The sequence below is a fragment of the Nematolebias whitei genome, chromosome 13, assembly GCF_014905685.2.
Source record: "Nematolebias whitei isolate Nwh7 chromosome 13, NemWhi1, whole genome shotgun sequence".
Lineage (NCBI taxonomy): Eukaryota > Metazoa > Chordata > Actinopteri > Cyprinodontiformes > Rivulidae > Nematolebias > Nematolebias whitei.
This window is the reverse complement of record NC_056510.1, coordinates 30105714-30124187: the sequence shown is the minus strand read 5'-3', so window position 1 is coordinate 30124187 and position 18474 is coordinate 30105714. Positions and strand designations below refer to the sequence as shown.

General features: G+C 37.8%; 2 protein-coding genes across 2 annotated transcripts; both read left to right on the top strand.

Moving 5' to 3' along the window:
- Positions 1 to 1025: 1025 nt before the first annotated feature.
- gpr183a (G protein-coupled receptor 183a) lies at positions 1026 to 3896 on the top strand. The gene is made up of 2 exons (XM_037686594.1): positions 1026 to 1070; positions 2635 to 3896. Exon 2 carries the CDS (start codon positions 2658 to 2660, stop codon positions 3750 to 3752), a length of 1095 nt encoding a protein of 364 aa, XP_037542522.1. The 5' UTR covers positions 1026 to 1070; positions 2635 to 2657; the 3' UTR covers positions 3753 to 3896.
- Positions 3897 to 13850: 9954 nt separating this feature from the next.
- On the top strand, positions 13851 to 15686 carry gpr18 (G protein-coupled receptor 18). Its single transcript, XM_037686593.1, has 2 exons — positions 13851 to 13867; positions 14666 to 15686. Exon 2 carries the CDS (start codon positions 14667 to 14669, stop codon positions 15684 to 15686), a length of 1020 nt encoding a protein of 339 aa, XP_037542521.1. The 5' UTR covers positions 13851 to 13867; position 14666.
- Positions 15687 to 18474: the final 2788 nt, after the last annotated feature.

Genomic DNA, 18474 nt, shown 5'->3' with positions numbered 1-18474 from the left:
TTAGTGAAGAAACCCCAGAAAAGACTTGCCCCTGTATAACATGGAAGCTCCTGTCAGGCATCATAGCAGCTAAAATAAAAACACAAACATGCTTCAGACAGTAACATCCAGCCGTCTATTTATTTTGTCTATTAGCTGCTTCTTCCTTTCTGGGTCACGAGAGTTGTGGGTGCTGATATCCTGCAGTCACTGAGCGAGTCTTTACATTACTAACTTTATCTCTTTGAACAAAGGCATGCAAAAAAATATAAAAAAATTGGGATCACATCTATGGTCAAAAGTGACCAATTGATGACACATCACTCAAAGGACATGAGTGACTTCAGAAAGAAATAGTTGAAGGTGAAACGTCTTATGAAAGGCTTTCTGAACTCAAAACATCAAAACTAATGTTATCAACTGCAGTAAAGAGGAAGTTCCCTATTTAGCTGTCACTCATTTGTATAAAAAAACAGAAAAAAGTTGTTTTTATTATGTCATTTCAGCTAGAGATGTCATGTGGTAGGTAATGAGTCAACATTAGAATTACCAATCTCAACAGAAGAAAGTAGGTGTTTGGGAAGAATTAAGAAAGCGTACAAAACCACTGGACAGTGTCAGCAATTTAGCTGAACCCACATCCTCTCTTGGGTACACACACGGCACATCATGCTGCACAAAACCTAGATTTATTTTTCCAGATAAAGCTCTAAAGTCAACTATTTAGTCCAAGTCAAAACTAAACAGCTCAAGATAGTTAACGGCTTGGCACTTTATTTCTGAGCACTCACCAGGTGTGACGGAGGGGTTTGAGAAGAAACTAATACGTGAAAATCCTTAGCAATAGTGAAAGAGGTGGAGAGAGAGTAGACTGATAGGGGGAGCCTCAGCAGGATATTTTGTCACTATGGTTACTGGAAGAAGATATTAATCTAGATTTCTGATTGTCAAGTTATTTTCACACGAGAGAGCGTGAGTGTTGAGTTGTTGGGCAACTCTTCTTACAACCATCAGCTTTTGAGTAAAAATTTGACATCCTGTGGCTCAGAGTGACTTCAGTTGAGTCTGTGGAGCAACGTTTTCCATCTGAGGTGAGCGTGTTTTCTTCATTTTATTCTGAACTAATATCAAATTATAGTTTGAGAGTTATTTGACTCAAAGCAAGAGAACTCATTGAGTCGGTTTGGTTAAAGTGGCTGTGGAAGAGAAGTTGATTTCCAGAGTCATGCTGCTAGTTTTAAGACAACAAATATCAAAATGGTCTTTTTGATGGTTTAAGAAACCCCTTTTTGTTGGTTCCTTTTCATATTTTTGAAATATTCATCATTTTAGAGTAGAAATATTCATTCAAATGGGATTTTTTTCAAGTCATAAATAAATTTTGGCAGAAAATTTTAACCTAAATTTCTTAAAGTAAATTCTCAATTTAAATATGTTTTACATCTTTTAAAGTCCAGAGTAAACGGGGGATTTTGCACACCACAACTTTGGTTTAACTTCTGATTTGGCGGTCAGGAAATGGGTTTCCTGCTGAACAACAAAAAATTAGACCTGATGAAAGATTCAGCTCAGTGAATACATCTTTCCTATGTCCTTACATAAGGAAGTAAACCTCATGCACAAGGCCAGATCTTTTAACACCTCTTTTTTTTTGCTGAGCTGTGTTGCAGCTGCATTCAGAGTCAGAGAAGTTATTGTTCACTGACTTCCTTTAAGTCACTTTCAACTACAAACAAAGAAAAAACAGCTGCACTTTTTAAGACAGTTTTGTTAATGATTCAAACATTTTTTTTCCATCCAAGCCCTTAAATTCCCTTTTATACACTGATCTTTTAATCTTGTTTAATCTCCAACTTCATAAAATAGAAATGATAAAATCCTCATCATGGTACAGTGATGTCAAAATACTTTTCATCTTCCAAAATTGCATGAAAAGATTTGATGACCTTATGAGTTTAAAAGTAATTACATTTTAAAGCTTCAAAAGTACATCAGCACATATTAAATGTAACTGTTGTTTTATTATAAAATGCACTTTTACTTCTTTTTTTTAAGTTTTTGACAGGATAGTGTGTTTAAAAAAAGTGGGAGAAGTGGAGTTGAATTTGGGCACTGTGGAGTTTTGCTAAAAAGAACCACTAGATGGCACTGTACTCCCAAAATATTAACCAGTATTTTTACTGTTTTAGATTCTGTACTAAATTGAGGCTTTAATAAGCCGACAGTTTCTTTGCTCAAAACATTACCTCTTTTGAGCTTAAAGGATGAAAAAGTTAACAAAAATACAAAGTAAATTATCAACAGATTTACAAATGTTCAAATTTGTTTTCAAACTGCCATCATATGTTGTATTTGTTTTAAGTCAACTTTTATTTTTAGATGGGCACAAATGAAAACTGCAAAAAAAACTCCAAGTTAAAAAAAATGTCTGTCCCAAATGAATACTGAAAGAAGTAAAGCTGTGGCTTCTTCTACTTCCTTTTTGAAAGTGAGGTGGCAAACTGTGAATACGCGCGAGTGCATGAGTTTCATTTCAACATGTGCGCTTGGTGTTGTTTTACTTAAGCTTCTTCTTCTGACAGCAGAAATATTTTAACAAGCACATTAACACATATCAAATGTACCTAAAGTCTTTGTTTTACTTCCTTTTTGCAGTTTCTGGTTCCAAAACCAAGACGATGGATTCTGAGAACATGACAGTCCCACTCAGTAATTCAACCTGTAAGACCCTCTATGACCACCGGAAATATGCTAGCATCTTCATACCTCTTATCTACTGTGTTGTGTTTTTCGTGGGGTTGTTCGGTAACGGCCTGGCCCTCCACGTCATCCGAGCCAATCAGAAGAAGCTCAACTCCACCACTCTGTACTCTCTCAACCTGGTCATCTCGGACATCCTCTTCACTCTCTCCCTGCCTCTCAGGATGATATACTATGCTCAAGGCTTTCACTGGTCCATGGGTGAAGTTCTTTGTAAGATCTCAGGCTTCATCTTCTACATTAACACCTACGCAGGGGTCAACTTCATGACCTGCCTCAGTGTGGACCGTTACATTGCCGTGGTCTTACCTCTGCGCTTTGCCAAATTCAGGAAGGTCAATAACGTTCGCTACATTTGTGCTGGTGTGTGGCTATGGGTCTTGGCGCAAACCCTCCCTCTCTTTTTCATGCCTATGACCAGTGAAGAAGATGGAAACTTCCTCACCTGCATGGAATACCCCAACTTTGAGAAGATTGACAATGTTGCCACCATTCTGATTGGTGCAGTCTTCTTGGGTTACGTCATCCCTGTGATCACCATCCTGGTGTGTTACTCTGTCTTGTGCTCCAAACTCCACCTAACAGCCAAAACCAACCATTTGACTGAAAAGTCTGGTAGCAGTCGCAAGGCCATCGGTGTGATCTGCTGTGTCTCGTTGGTGTTCGTCGTCTGTTTCAGCCCTTATCACATTGACCTTCTGCAGTACATGATCCGAAAGCTGGTGTCGAACCCAGACTGCGCTGATCTCACTGCCTTTCAGGTATCGCTGCACATCACAGTGTGTCTGATGAACTTAAACTCCTGCTTGGATCCATTTATCTACTTTTTTGCCTGCAAGGGGTACAAAAGGAAGCTCTTGAAGCTGCTAAAGCGACAAGTCAGCGTTTCTTTCTCTAGTGCAGTGAGAACACCACCTGAAGGCTCCTCCAAGGACTTTCTTGATGGTAACAAGATTCAACTGAACAGTGAAAGACTCACAGAAAGTAGATTAAACTCATACGAGTTAACCTGAAAACTGAGACAAGATGAAAGGACATGGACGGACTTGGACAGTTCCTAAAATTACTGCTAGTGGATGTCGTGGACTACAAGAGGCTACTCAATTCCTGGAATTAGACGGATTGTTTTTCCAAGAAAAATGATCACCAAGTGTTATTTTATTTCTTTTATGAAAAACTCCTTGTCATTTTTAATGTATATTTGTGAATTGAGCTTAAAAATTTGTATTTTGGCAGCTACAACAACAAGAAAATAAAACCTGCCTTGTACCGGAAAAAAAATAGCTAATTGGAGTGATGCAGGTGCGGTAAAGTGAGAGTGAACAACCAGCTGATGAAAGGATGAACGTCAACGACCTAACATACATTTCAACTTTAGTTTCATCATTCCAATTAGCTGAAGAAACATTTATAGAGTGACAAATGCATGAGCAAAGTTAAAATCCTTTAGTCGTTATTTAACGTGAAAGTTCACAACAGTTCACCAGTCAGTTGACATTTGAACAAATGCACCCAGTAATGTTTATATACATTTATATATATGTAAAAAAAAAAAAAAAAAATATATATATATATATATATGTATATACATATATACAGAGTATGAATGTTAAAACAAAAGAAGTTCTGATGTAAGTTTCAATTTGACATAAAATCAGACAATGTTTTGGGTCTTTTACCGTAGTTTCAGTTCAGTGCACACAGCTGCCAGCTCTCAGAGTGAGAAAGCCAAAACTAGAAAAGAAAAAAAAAAGTGTAATGTGTTGAAGGTTTTCCGTTATAAAATCCATTTGTGTGCTTGGGTTTAGCATTTATTTCCATTATTTTGACAGTGATTAGAGTTTAAGTTTCTAGAGGGTTTTTGGAAAGTGAAACATCATTTGAGACTCCATATACCTGGAAATAAAACTTTGATCATTTAACAGGCCTAGAATATTGACTTTATATTGACTTTGAATATTGTGTGTAAACTGTTGCAAATGTAACTAATGCCAAACGTGTATGTTTTCAAATCTGATTGTCAGATATACCTCTGCTCTCATCATTGATAATAATAATGTCTCTGCTCTTATTTATTCAGCTGTCAACCAGTTTTAGGTCAATGCTTCAGAACTACTGCAAAGTTTGTCAGTTTCTACATTAGATTGTTATAAATTATTTCCATCTATTCGTCATTTTTACCTGCTTCTTACTTTTTGGGTCGCTGGGGTCACTGGTTTCCATGTCCAGCAATCACTGTTCGAGAGATGAGGTACGCCCTGGACAGGTCTCCAGTCCATCACAGGGACACATAGAGACAAATGAGACAAACAACCATTCACTCTCTCTCTCACACCTAGAGACAATTTAGAGTTACCAATCAGCCTAACATGCATGTTTTTGGTCTGTGGGAGGAAACTGGAGTACCTGGCGAAAACTCACGCATGCATGGAGAGAACATGCAAACTCCGCTCAGAAAGACCCCTGGCAGAGATTTGAACTGGCGACCTTCTCGCTGAGAGGCAGCAGCTCTACCAACTGAGCCACCATGCTGCCCCCAATTTGAACATTTCTACAAAAAACTTTAGCACTTGTTTAGATACATCAGAAATATTAAGTTTGGTCCGAACCATTAAAAAACATCATTATTATGTAGACGACCCCAACATATAACTGGAACAATAAGAATCAGTTAAGCCTCACCAAAAAAAAAAACGTTTCTGTGGAAATGTAACTTTTACTGCCAGTATGTCTGCCTTTAGATGTTTTTTCCTCTGCAAAACTTTGACTGTAGTGTGTTGGTGAGATTAAATTATACAGATTTAATTTACAAAGGACGGTGGAGTTTAATCAAGAAAGCCTGGACCAGTACCCTTAAAAATGTGGACAAGACTTAATGCTCTTTCAAACAGTTTAACTTGTTCTCTTGTTGTCTGTGTTGTTCTTTTTAAAATTGAATAAATGTGTGTGCAGCTCTGTAAAGTTTTGTGTTATTATTAAAAATATCAAAAAGACATGATTAAGTTATATCTGAATTTATGTTGTAAAAGGAAGTCATCTCAAGGCACAGTTGTAAATATTGTATTCTTCCCCTATCAGAAACAAAAGTATCAACAAAATGTTCTGTTGTTGCCTCATGCACGCTTCACATCTAAAAACATTAATTTCACCTCCTGCTGTAAAGTCATGCAGGATTTTAGAATTAGCAATTACTTCTGTGTGAAAGATTGTAACAAACATGTTTTTTTTTTAAATAAATGATCTGCGTTCAAGTGGAAAATGTTCAGTTTTTATACATTTACTAAATATTTTACAAATATAGCACAGTGATTAGAAGAGTTCTCATCTTAGACGTTCCTTAGAGATGTTGTCTGCTTATCATCTACTCCAGTTGGATCAAACTTCATACCTATCTGTAGGTGCGAACGTGAACTTGTACAAATGAAATTTGGACAATGGTCTTCTCGTTCACATAAACAACCAGGATAAGTTGAGATAGTTGACCAATTCAAGGCTGAGTGGGGAAGCCAAATTCAGATAACACAATTATTTTGGGTCAGGCAGACTCTGCTTGATTTCATGTCTGCCTTCATAGTTCTGCTGGTACATCTCATAGGCGATTCCAAACAGCCAAATGTTGTGTTCACACTGCCGGACTGAGCTTGTATCCTTGTCCAAGGTCGATTCTTGCTGCCAGTGAGTCGCAGGAGCTGCAAGTGGCCTGCGATTCTCAGAAACTGCATCCAACTTACGGCTCAGCTCATGCAGCGTCTGAGTCTGAGAGCTTATCACTCAGTACATTGCTTCATGCAGGGTAGGCAGCCTGACAATTGCCAGAACCGCTGCCGCCGTTTTCCGAATGTGTTAAGATGCCAGATACCCACCAACACTAAAAAGCAGAAATTATCATATCGGTTATCATAAATCCAATTATGTACGTGTCTTCTACATCCTCGACATAGAAGACAGACAGACACACCATCTTCCACTGGCCCTAAGAATCCATATCATATCCAGCAGTGAGTGTTCCTTCAGGCCATGAGGGTTCTCCTTCACCTTGTCTTCTCCTCGAGAAAATTTTGTCAATTGCGTTGAGACCAGCTGACCAGATGAAGAAAGAGATGTGTTGCACTGCTTTAGGCAAATGGTGGTCATACCAGGTATGAACTGGTTTTCTGAACAAGAAACGTTCTACATAATATCTAAAAAAGTTAAATCTGATCCTCTGGACATTCAAAAAAAACAACAAAAAAAACAAAGTAAAACAACAAAAAAAAAAGGTAGAAACGTTTCGGCTTTCATCCGAAAGACTTCCTCAGTCTGAGGAGCTGTATTCAGCTCAGTCTCATGATTAGCACCTTCTCAGAGTGGATCAACCAGTTTGCTGCTGACAACCAAAACCAGCTGCTCCATGGTCATGCTCAAGAAGGACCATCAGCCTTACAATGGATCATTAGCACACTGATGGCTGTGTACTATTCACAGAGGGCTGAGTGATACTAGCAATCACAGCATTGTAAGAGAGGGACAGTTGAACCCGGAGGCCTCCACCCCTGTTTAATGATGGACGATTTCTTTTCACAAAGATGGCCTCCTTTACTCCTCTCTCAAACCATCGTTCCTCTCTATCCAGGATGTGAACATCTTCATCCCTGAAAGAGTGACCGCTGGCCTGGAGATGAGTGTAGACCGCAGAGTCCTGGCCTGATGATGTTGATCTTCTGTGCTGGGCCATCCTTTTGGCCAGTGGCTGTTTTGTTTCCCCGACATAAGACTGATCACAGCCCTCCTGACACTGAACAGCATACACAACATTACTCTGTTTGTGCCGGGGGACTGGATCTTTGGGATGAACCAGTCTCTGTATTTTATATTTTGGGGTTTAAAAGCCACTGGGACGTTGTGTTTAGAAAGTATCACTCAGCCCTCTGTGAATAGTAAACAGCCATCAGTGTGCTAATGATCCATTGTTAGGCTGATGGTCCTTCTTGACCATGTGAGCAGCTGGTTTTGGTTGTCAGCAGCAAACTGGTTGATCCACTGTGAGAAGGTGCTATTTTTAAGACTGAGCTGAATACAGCACCTCAGACTGAGGAAGTCTTTCGGATGAAAGACGAAACGTTTCTACATTTTTTTGTTGTTTTACTTTGTTTTGTTTTTTTGAATGTCCAGAGGACCAGATTTAACTTTTTTAGATTTTCTACCTGGATTATTGAGCATGCATCAGGATGTTCTACATAATATTTTGACTTTTTGAGCTTATGAAACTCTTCAGTGCATTTAGGGTTAGAGTTTGATGATCCAGTTATGGGTGGACAATAATTTGACATAGCAAATCAATCATTATTGTTTACAGCAAACTTGGTTTACTGACAACAGCCCTCGTTTTCTCCCCCATGTGTGATATTGCAAATTTATTTGCTTAGATTACAAATATTTGAAATATAAACCTTGAATTTTTATGTGATGGTGAGGGAAGAAAAATAGACAAAATATTTTTGCATTATCTCTGTTCCTTACATGGCAGTACATCATACAGTACGTTGAATTTCAGTAGCAGATGTCACAGAAACTAGACCCAACAGAACATTCAGAAAATTGAAGTAAAACATGATTGCATGAATCCAGTAAATACGTAAACTTAGCAAAACCACCAAGCAATTCTTATAATAAGGCCATGATGCCTGGTGATCATGAGATTTTTATTAGTTCCAAAAGGAGAAGTAGGATTGGAAGAATAAAACTCATTTCAATTTTTCTATAATTAATTAGAAAATTTATTAATACATTGAAAGAAAGAAATCATATTCATTTTAATTTGAGTCATTGACAATTACTGGGGTTGTGTTACTTTATGTAATATCACCATTACACTGCATCATAGGGTTAAAGGAACTTAAAAAAACGAAACTTTTTTTTTTTAAACACGTCAGTATGAGACGGAATGAACTGTTTACTACTTAGATGTTATCATCGTAACCACAGTGTGCACAAACTGACGGTGTTGACTGTCACCTTAGTGCATGATGAATATTTGACACTAATCTGTGACCTTTTGGGTTGAAAGTGGAAAAAACAAAAACGATAAGAAAACAATCGTGCTGTCGAGAAAAACTTTAGGAATTATTGAAAGCTCCATGCAGTTATCAAAAAGTTCTTCAAACAAATAAAAATTTCTGAGCAGTGTGTTGCTTATTTTTTTTTTTTGTGTGGAAACAAGCAAAAATTGCTAATTAAATGCAAATGCTTAGTAGAAGTGACACTTATTCAATTTATATGTTTCATCTTTCTGTCATTTTGTCATAAATATCAGCTGCCAAAGGCCAATTTAGAACTTTGTCTCATAAAAAACAAGGTTAATCAATAGTAAAACACTAAAAATGACTTTGTTCTCCCCATGACGTCTAGTGTATTTGAACATAGTTGAATGATAAATTATAAAGTTCCATATTAATTATGATTTAAAATATGATAAGTGAGTATTAAGTGTAACACAGCATATTACAATGTGTTATATTTTGACCTCTTTGGAAGTTTAATTTCTCTTTTTTTCTATTTGTTTTGGCTCTGAGTCCCTACCTGATAGTCTATCTGCTTTGTTTGCAGTAAACAGTGCATTTCACACATATAATTGCCATCTGCTTTATCGCCTTCCTTCATAGGCTGACGTCTTTGGGGGATTCTGTAAATGTGCTCGTTTTCAAGGAATGGACTTGATGAAGATGCTGTTAATGTGGCAAAATATCAGGCAACAAAAATAATAGCATAGCTGTTTTTTTGTTTTTGTTTGTTTGAAATTTGAATAAGCTAGATCACAATCTTTTTTGTATTAATAAATACATAAAACTACAACTGTCCTAACTGAAATTACTGAAGAAATGCACAAAAAGATACACAAACAAAAATACCAGTGGTTAAACTGAAGGTAGCTGAATTTTCCCTTTTCAGTTTTTCTTGAAGATGTTTTGTTTCTCACTTCATATTTGAAAGGGATGGAGTTTCAAATTTACAAAGTTGAAACACTTGGAGCCCCACACCTTTCAGTTTAGAACTGAGAAAGCTTTTCAAAAATTAAGCATAATGTCTTTAACAAGGGCCCGTTTCAATCATTTTATTTTTCTAGGCAGGAGTTTGTGTTGGGACAACTCTCAACCACCAAGAAACAAAATTCCAGGCCAATACCTGAATAAGCCAGTTTTAATCCTTGAATCATGTTGACTATAAAAGCTAATCATTGTTCTAGAATTGCGCCGCTCGGGGTAGCCGCATGATAGAGAAGCTCTGTCACAATTTTTCTGAGTTATTGCTTTTGAAAACTTTAATTCCTCTTTTTTTCTGAATGTAAATTGCTTTTTTCGGATGATTATTTCCTCTGGTATCAGATGCTGTGCAGCTGGAAGGATTTTTACTGAAACCTTTTTACTTTTGGGCATTTGTTATGATGCGTAACCATGGCAACAAGTTTTTTTTTTTTCAACTGGGAGCAGCTGATTAACATCTCAAAAGCTCAAATACCTCAGCTGCGACCCCAAATCCCAATGAGTTGAAAAGGAGGTGCCATGGACGAATTCCCATCAACCTGGTGGCGGTACTCGAGTACCTGACTGTCGAGATCCTGGATCTGGTGGGAAACTCAGCTCGTGACAACGGGAGGACCAGGATCATTCCTCGGCATCTTCACCTGTGTGTCCGTTGCGACGAGGAGCTTGGCAGACTGCTGGGAGGAGGGACCATCAGTCAGGGAGGAACTCTGCCCAGCATTTGGGCAGCCCTGCTGCCCTGGAGGACCGAGAGGCCCGCCGGGTATGACATTAAGCTGGATCCAGGTGGTCGGATCGGTATCTGTGTCCAGATTATTTGGATTCGCTGCAGGAGATCCTTCCTGCCCACAGCTATTAGCATCTATAACAACTCTTGAATGAAACCAGGGGGATGAGCTACAACTCTTAATTTCCCTTTGGGATTAATAAAATATTTTTGAACTGAATTTGAATTGAATTACTCAATTGATGAAGATGTGGTGATTACTTTCTGCTTTATGGAGGTGAGGTAATACATATATCATTGTCATATCACTATTTCAGGCTGGACTGGCTTCACCCTGTCATATTAGTTCATGCATTCGTTTTTTTCAGTCCCACTTTGTTTTATAACAGGAAATGTGGTTTGAGCTGTGAGGAGGAAAATACTTTGGTGAGGGCACAGACACTTACTTAATCATTCTCACAATTTGTCCCCAAAAGGTCATTTCTTGTCCTTATGAACACGCTAAAAATGTACCAGTGAAGTGACTTGTGCAACAACAAGAAAAAATAAAGTTAAGACCGTAATCTTCCATCCTTCCATTATCTTTTACCCACGCCTTTCTTTGTGGGTTGTGGGAGTCACTGGTGCCCATATCCAGCAGTCAGAGGCGAGGGACACACTGGGCAGGTCTCCAGTTCACTTTAAAACAGTGAAGCAGTTTTTTTTATGATGATGTACAGTATATTTTCTTTATAGCATCATTACTGGGCACAAAATGAGATAGTATTGTAATATTTCATGTCAGCCTCTAGAGGACAGTATAAAACAAGTTAAAAATATAATAATAATAATAATAATAAACCTCGTAATCTAGGCCTCCTGCATGTGCTGTCCTAAAAAATTTATCTATGTGAAATGTTTATATTTACAGGTAACATGTCATAAACCCCTCCAAAAACACACACTGCTTGATGTTACCTAGAAGTGTTTGTGTGATGGAACATGGCCATGTTCATCCACACTATATTGTTTATTATTGAGCTGATTTATGGAGCATTTTGTGAGGAGCTGAATACTCAGCGAGGCAACCGCTTGACAAGTTTCAAAGAGAGGAAAACATCACACAGACTGTTGTCATAACAACATATTGCAATGTACACCGAGTGCCATCTGGTAGGAGATTTTTGAGACACTTCAAGAGGACGAGCCGATGGGTAATTATTTCCCAGGAATAAGAATTAGACTGAATGATACAAACACGGCTTTGGAAACGCAGTGATAATAAAGTTTATGGGGGGGGAGATTGGAAGGAAGTTGTGGTACTAAAGCAAAAATGGAAGCCGAGTGTTTGACAGCAGAAGAGGTCAAACCCTCAGACAAGAGGCAGACAGGAAGTTGAGGGAAAGGGTGTATCTATTTCATAAGATCTATATAAAGGAATTGAAAGTAGCAGTTAGATCAGAATGAGAAGTTTCACGCTCCCCAACATTCTTTGAGCTGTGTGTCCTAATTTATGGCTCTTAGGAGCTCAAACACAAATTAATCACACACATTAATCTGTATTCAATCCTGGCGCAGACTGACCTTGAGCGTTTCACCTGAAGTATGCGCTTTGCATCCATTAAGTCAGTATGATATAAAACCATCTCACAGCATCAGCGTGAAGTGTCTATTACTACAGTCTTATTTCCTGTTTATATGGCAACTGCCTCAACATCCTGTTTTTAATTACTTCTCTCCAGCAGCAGATGCTTCTCACAGCAACCTGCTGTGGATTACTCCCCTGAGAACTAATGTGCTGTGACAGACCCCACTTTTCCAATCAATAACTCGCCCTAAATCTGCCATCTCCTTGCCTGCCAAACACACTCCCACTTCTAATGGCACATCATTTTCTTTAAGGGGGTGTAATTGCGTACTGCGGAAAAGCTGCATAGCCCTCTCGTTTTCAAACCACGCAGATACTGTAAAGGAATGTATAAAGTACAGAAACTGCAGCTCACAGGAAGTGATGAGGATGGTGGTGGGGGTGGGGGGCTTCACAGAGCATTCAGTTTCGCCACCATCACATTTGACAAAAATATTTTACTTCCCTGTTTTGGCTCTTTACTGCAAAGAGTGCAGTCAAACTCACTTTTGCTTCACAAACGTGTTGGCAGGCGAACTGGTCGAGATGTTTGTTTGATTCTGATGGTAAGTAAAGACTTTTACTGCCCAGTCACAACTTCCTTTATCTGTGTTACCTTTGAAACTCAAGGCAGACGTCTGTTACAACCACTCACTATATGTAAAAATAAAATGTTTAAATGTGGTTTATTATTACTTAAACATGAAGAGGAAAAAACGAGGTGCTAAAATGAAATACTAACATCACAATTATTTTAAAGAGCTCTAATTTTTTTTTTACTATCTTTACATACAATGATTTTAAACATTATTCTGTTGTTGTAATGTGTTGTAATTTTAATGTTATTGTATTGTATTTTTATTGTATTTCACTGTTACTGTGTTGTATTTTTATTATATTGTATGTTGTTTTATTGCATTGTATTACATTGTATTTTATTGTATTGTATTGTCTGTTATTGTATTGTATTGTATTTTTATTGTATTTATATTATTGTATATATGTTATTGTATTTTATTGTTATTGTATTGTATTTTTATTGTATTTATGTTATTGTATTGCATTGTCTGTTATTGTATTGTTTCCTTTTTGTATCATATGTTGTTGTGTTGTATTGTTGTTGTATTTTATGTTATTGTATTTTTATTGTATTGTATGTCATAGTATTGTCTGTTATAGTATTCTATATTATAGTATTGTCTGTTATAGTATTGTCTGTTATAGTATTGTCCTTTATAGTATTGTATGTTATAGTATTGTATGTTATAGTATTGTATGTTATAGTATTGCATGTTATTGTGCTGTATGTTATTGTACTGTATGCAGTGTTATCATCTTCTTCTTTTTCTTTCGGCTGTTCCCTCTTCAGGCTTGTCACGAGAAGTCTTCCTCCTCCATCTAACTCAAATGTTTGTTTATTACTCACTTAAATTTATTTTTACCCAAAGGCTCATTCAGTCCTTACATGGTCTCCTGCTTTGTCGTTCTACAGTCCAGCTGCACATGATTTTTTTATTTTTACTTAAAGATTATGATCACTAACCAGCAGCTTCTGCAAACTGTAAAACATTTACATATTTAGAAGCAGCACACTTTCTATTTTAATCACAGAGCAACCTCAGGAAACCTCACTCAGCTTTCTGACCCAGAAACATGAACTGAGCAGAAAAAAAAATAAATCTAAATGTCTCTAAAGCACAACTTTATTGTCTTTATTGTTGTTTTTTCTCTTAGATTTCACTCACTTGGACAACTGCAGGATTATCTTCAATTTAAGTAAGTTGTATATGTATATACTTTGTATATGAGGTCACTATAAGGCCCAGATTCAGCTGAATACATGGCTAAGAAAGTTATGTACAGGTTTACATCTGATCAACTGATTGATCTTTGGAGTGAACTTGATGCAAGATGACCCCTGCAACTACGTAATTATAAAATACAACATTACTCAGTCAAATTTACATTTATTGAGCTAAAGTTTGATGTGCTTGAAAGTCAGTCACAACACCTAGTCCACACTCAGCTCTTTGTTTAAAATGTTGGCATTTTGGCTGATAAAGTCTATTAACCTATGCATGTGTTCAAGGAATAAGAATGATAGTCCAAATAATTTAATGATGGCAAACCTAATGTTTACTTGTTTCTTGTTTATTGTTGCCAAGCTTTCTTAAATGCACTGTTGCCACAAATGTCCAAATGAGTATTTACGTATAATTTTGTGAACAATAATGTTTCCTGGTTCTACGTACCGGTATATGTTTTTAGTTCAATTTTCATTGTATTACAGATTTTAAATAGTTTTATTAATAATTCAGATATTATGTTTGTATATTAAACACCAATCCAAACTATTTAGAGGCATATATTGTTTTTTTTAAACAAGGAGGAATAAAATTTTGTTCTACTTTTTATACTCTAAAAGGCAAATCAGTATTTTCAAATTAGTGCAAGAACTGGATTTCACCTTAAATGTCAGAATAGTTTTTTAAGCACGAGTATTTATAAAAATATTTAAACCAAAAGAAGTTTAAAATGTACATTTAAAACAAACATCTTTGTTTTCCTTTTCAGCATGAATGTAGACCTAAACTTTTCCAATATCTCTGTGGAATCGCTGACGATGAGGACAGCACAGGGTCCAGTAGAGTACCGTGTGGCAAGCCTGGTCTTCTACGGCATCGTTTTCACTATCGGAGTCGTAGTTAATGTCACTGCTCTATGGGTGTTTGCTCTGACGACCAAGAAGAGAAACTCAGTCACTATCCACATGATAAATGTGGCCTTGGTGGACCTCACCTACATCTTGTTGCTTCCTTTCAGAATGGTATACCTCCAACAGGACTATTGGCCTTTTGGAGATATTTTCTGCCGGGTCACGGCTGCTCTAACCATTTTTTATCCCTGTATGGCTCTGTGGCTGTTTGCACTGATCAGCACAGACCGCTACATGGCCATTGTGCAGCCGAAGCATGGCAAGGAGCTGAGGAACGTCCCAAAAGCTGTGGTGGGCAGCCTGGGGGTGTGGTTGATGACCTTGGGCAGCAGCATACCCTTGCTCTTCTCTGAAGATGACCCCGATCGCATCTCGAACTTCACCACCTGCATCAAGATGCAAGACATCATCTACATGCGCCACAACAACGTGGTAAACTTTGTTAGACTCATCTTCTTTTTCCTCGTGCCCATTTGTATAATGATCGTCTGCTACATCATCATTGTGGACAATCTCATCCACGGCCGCACTTCTAAACTCAAACCAAAAGTAAAGCAGAAGTCCATTCGGATCATCATCACGCTCATCGTCCAAGTGCTGGTGTGTTTTGTGCCTTTCCACATCTGTTTGGTGCTCCGTTTGCTGGGAAACAGCGAAGACGGAGGGTTCAACTCATGGGCAGTCTTCACCACCTTCCTGATGAATCTCAGCATGGTCTTGGACATCATTTTATACTACATCGTCTCAAAGCAGTTCCAGGACCGGGTGATCAGTGTGATCTTGTACAGGAACTACTTACGGAGCGTGAGACGGAAGAGCAGGCACACTCACACAGGAAGCATCCGATCACTGAGCAACCTGACTAGTGCCATGATATAGATCTTCTTGCCCAGCAGCTCCCTCAAACTGTAACAGTTGTACATAATGTAACATTGAACCCATCGCCATATTCTGTACATGATTAATTATCAAAAAGCACAAAAAGTTGCAGTTACTTGCAGAGGGTAATTTGTTGTACCACCTGTGTTCAGCGCTGACTGACTCACCCACGAGACTGAAAATGTTTTTCTTTTTTTATTTGGACGACCAAACGTGAATGTCTCTTACTCAGGCGTGACACATGCAGCTGAAAGTAAAGCTCACAATCGTTTTAAACTCAGCCTGCAGCAGTCTCACATTTTGCTTTGTTGCTCACAAACATCAAAACTTCAGCAGAGATAAAAATTCTAGAATTGCGCCGCTCAAGGTGGCTGCATGTTGGAGCAGCTCTGTTACTTTCATTCTGAGATTTTGCTTTTGGAAACTTTAATTCCTGTTTTTCTGGATGCAAATCTTATTTTTTGGATTATTGTTTCCTCTGGTATCAGATGCTGTGCAGCTGGAAGGATTTTTACTGAAACTTTTTTGGGCTTTGGACATTTGTTATTATGCGTAACCATGGCAACAAGGCAGTTTTCTACAACAGCAGCTGATTAACATCTCAAAAGCTTAAATAATATCTCAACTATGGTCCCAACTCTCAAATGAGTTGAAAAGGATGTTATGTGGACGCATTCTCATCTACCTGCCAGCTGTGCTAGAGTGCCTGACCACTGAGAACCTGGAACTAACAGGAAACACGGCTCATGACAGCAGAAGGACAGGATCGTCCCTCAGCACCTACAGTTGGCTGTCCGCAGCTATGAGGAGTTCGGCAGACTGCTGGGAGGAGTGGCCATCGCTCTGGGAGGAGTTCTGCCTGGCATTCAGGTGGTCCTACAGTCCAGGGGAACCGAGAGGCCAGCCAAGTCTGGGTGGACGGATCGGACGGCATCTGCAGCCAGTTTCTTAGGATCCACTGTGGGATGGACCTTTACAAGAGATCCTTCCTGTCTACAGCATCAGTATCTATAACATCTCTTAATGAAATGAGGATAACCAGTTACAACAACAAAATAATTTCCCTTTGGGATTATTAAAGTATTATTGAATTGAATTGAATTGAAAACACGACCACCTTCACAGGAAACAACGGTGATTTCTTGAATGTTGCTGCTTTTTTGTGGTGGGGGGGTGGCTGTTTAAAGATCAGCCTCTGTAGCACCTCCGGAGAACTGGGAAGTGAGCAACCATGACTGTGTCATGATGTCACTCGTGTGTTGAGTCAATTGTTTGCCATTTTGTATTTGTTGAACCTGAGCCAAAGACAAACCAGTTAACATCACTTCAAGTTGCTCTAATCCAACTGGCCAGGTGATGGCAGCATGGCACAGTTTGACTTCATTCACAGGCTGGAGTTCAAAACTACTTTTTAAAGTTTACCAAAGTGGACAACTTAATAGTTTTTTTTGGCCTTAATTTTAATTTTATTTTATTTTTTGCAATTAATGAAAGCAGAATTTCAGTTTGTCCAGTTAAACGTCATAACAGCTTTCACAAGCAGGAATCTGACGAAAAGTGTGTTTATGGTGCAATATGAATAGTATTGATTAGATGTTAAATGATTTAGTTGCTTGGAGTGCATTTACAGTAACATGCTCGAGAGATGTCAGAGAAGCTATTTAGAAGATTTACTGCGACCTTACCCTTTAAAAAGAAAAACCGTTGCAGCACAGGACGTTTCAGTGCGAGGCCTCTGCTGCTGCAGGTAGAAGATGCAATTTACTCTAAATGTCCCCAACTAAAAGACACATGTTGAGTCAGTGTTAACTGGAGGGAGTTGTTTGTCCATGTGCATTTGTGTGTGTGTAGCTTTCTTCAAGCTACGAGATGATTTGTATCTATTGCAACATGTAACAGCCATGAATAAAAAGAGTCCAAAATCACAAGATTGCATAATGTTTATTTAAAAAACTGGAAAACGCAAATACATTTCACAACTAGACAAAACAGAAATAGTATAAACCCAAAAGCATGACACGCTAAGCTAAAAACACAGAAACATTTCATGAAGCACATTTATCAAAATAATTCAAAGGGCAACAAATCGCCCCAAAGAATTAAAACAAAAAAAATTCATGAAACCCAACTAAATTCTATAAATATTGTCAAAGAGCCACAATAAATCTGACAACCCAAGTTCAGACAATTCCCCAAAAGCACAACTACGGTTAAAGAAAGGAAACTTCAACAGAAAGCAACAAAGTTTCAACAAAATCCCAGTAAACACAAATTAATTGAATAAAAGTGAAAGCTAACATTCAAAGTATTATGAATAGTTTTTTTTTTTTAAGGTAACTACATTTCTTTTCAGGGATTTGCTCACATAAACAGAGTAACTTGATGCAGTTTAAATTTTAAAAGTGGACTTGTCAGTTTGATTAACAATAGGAAGCAAAATGATAGCACAAATAAGAAAAGACCTTTAAAAAAAGTTTTTTTTGATAAATAATCAAGGATTCAAGGTTCTTTATTTGTCATATACGCACCACATGTGGTACATGTGGTGGAACAAAATTATAGGGTCCCAATTACATCTGACAAAAAGTATAAAAATGTAAAAGAAAACAGTAATAAAATCTAAGATATGAACTAAGAAAAACATCAACTAAAAATACACAAAGCATTAGTATCATAAAAACAATACACCAAACAGCAGCATGATGAAGTCTGAACCAACATGAGTTGATGTAACGACATTTTGCAATTCACAAAATTCACATAATATTGTAGCAAAATGAACAAAATT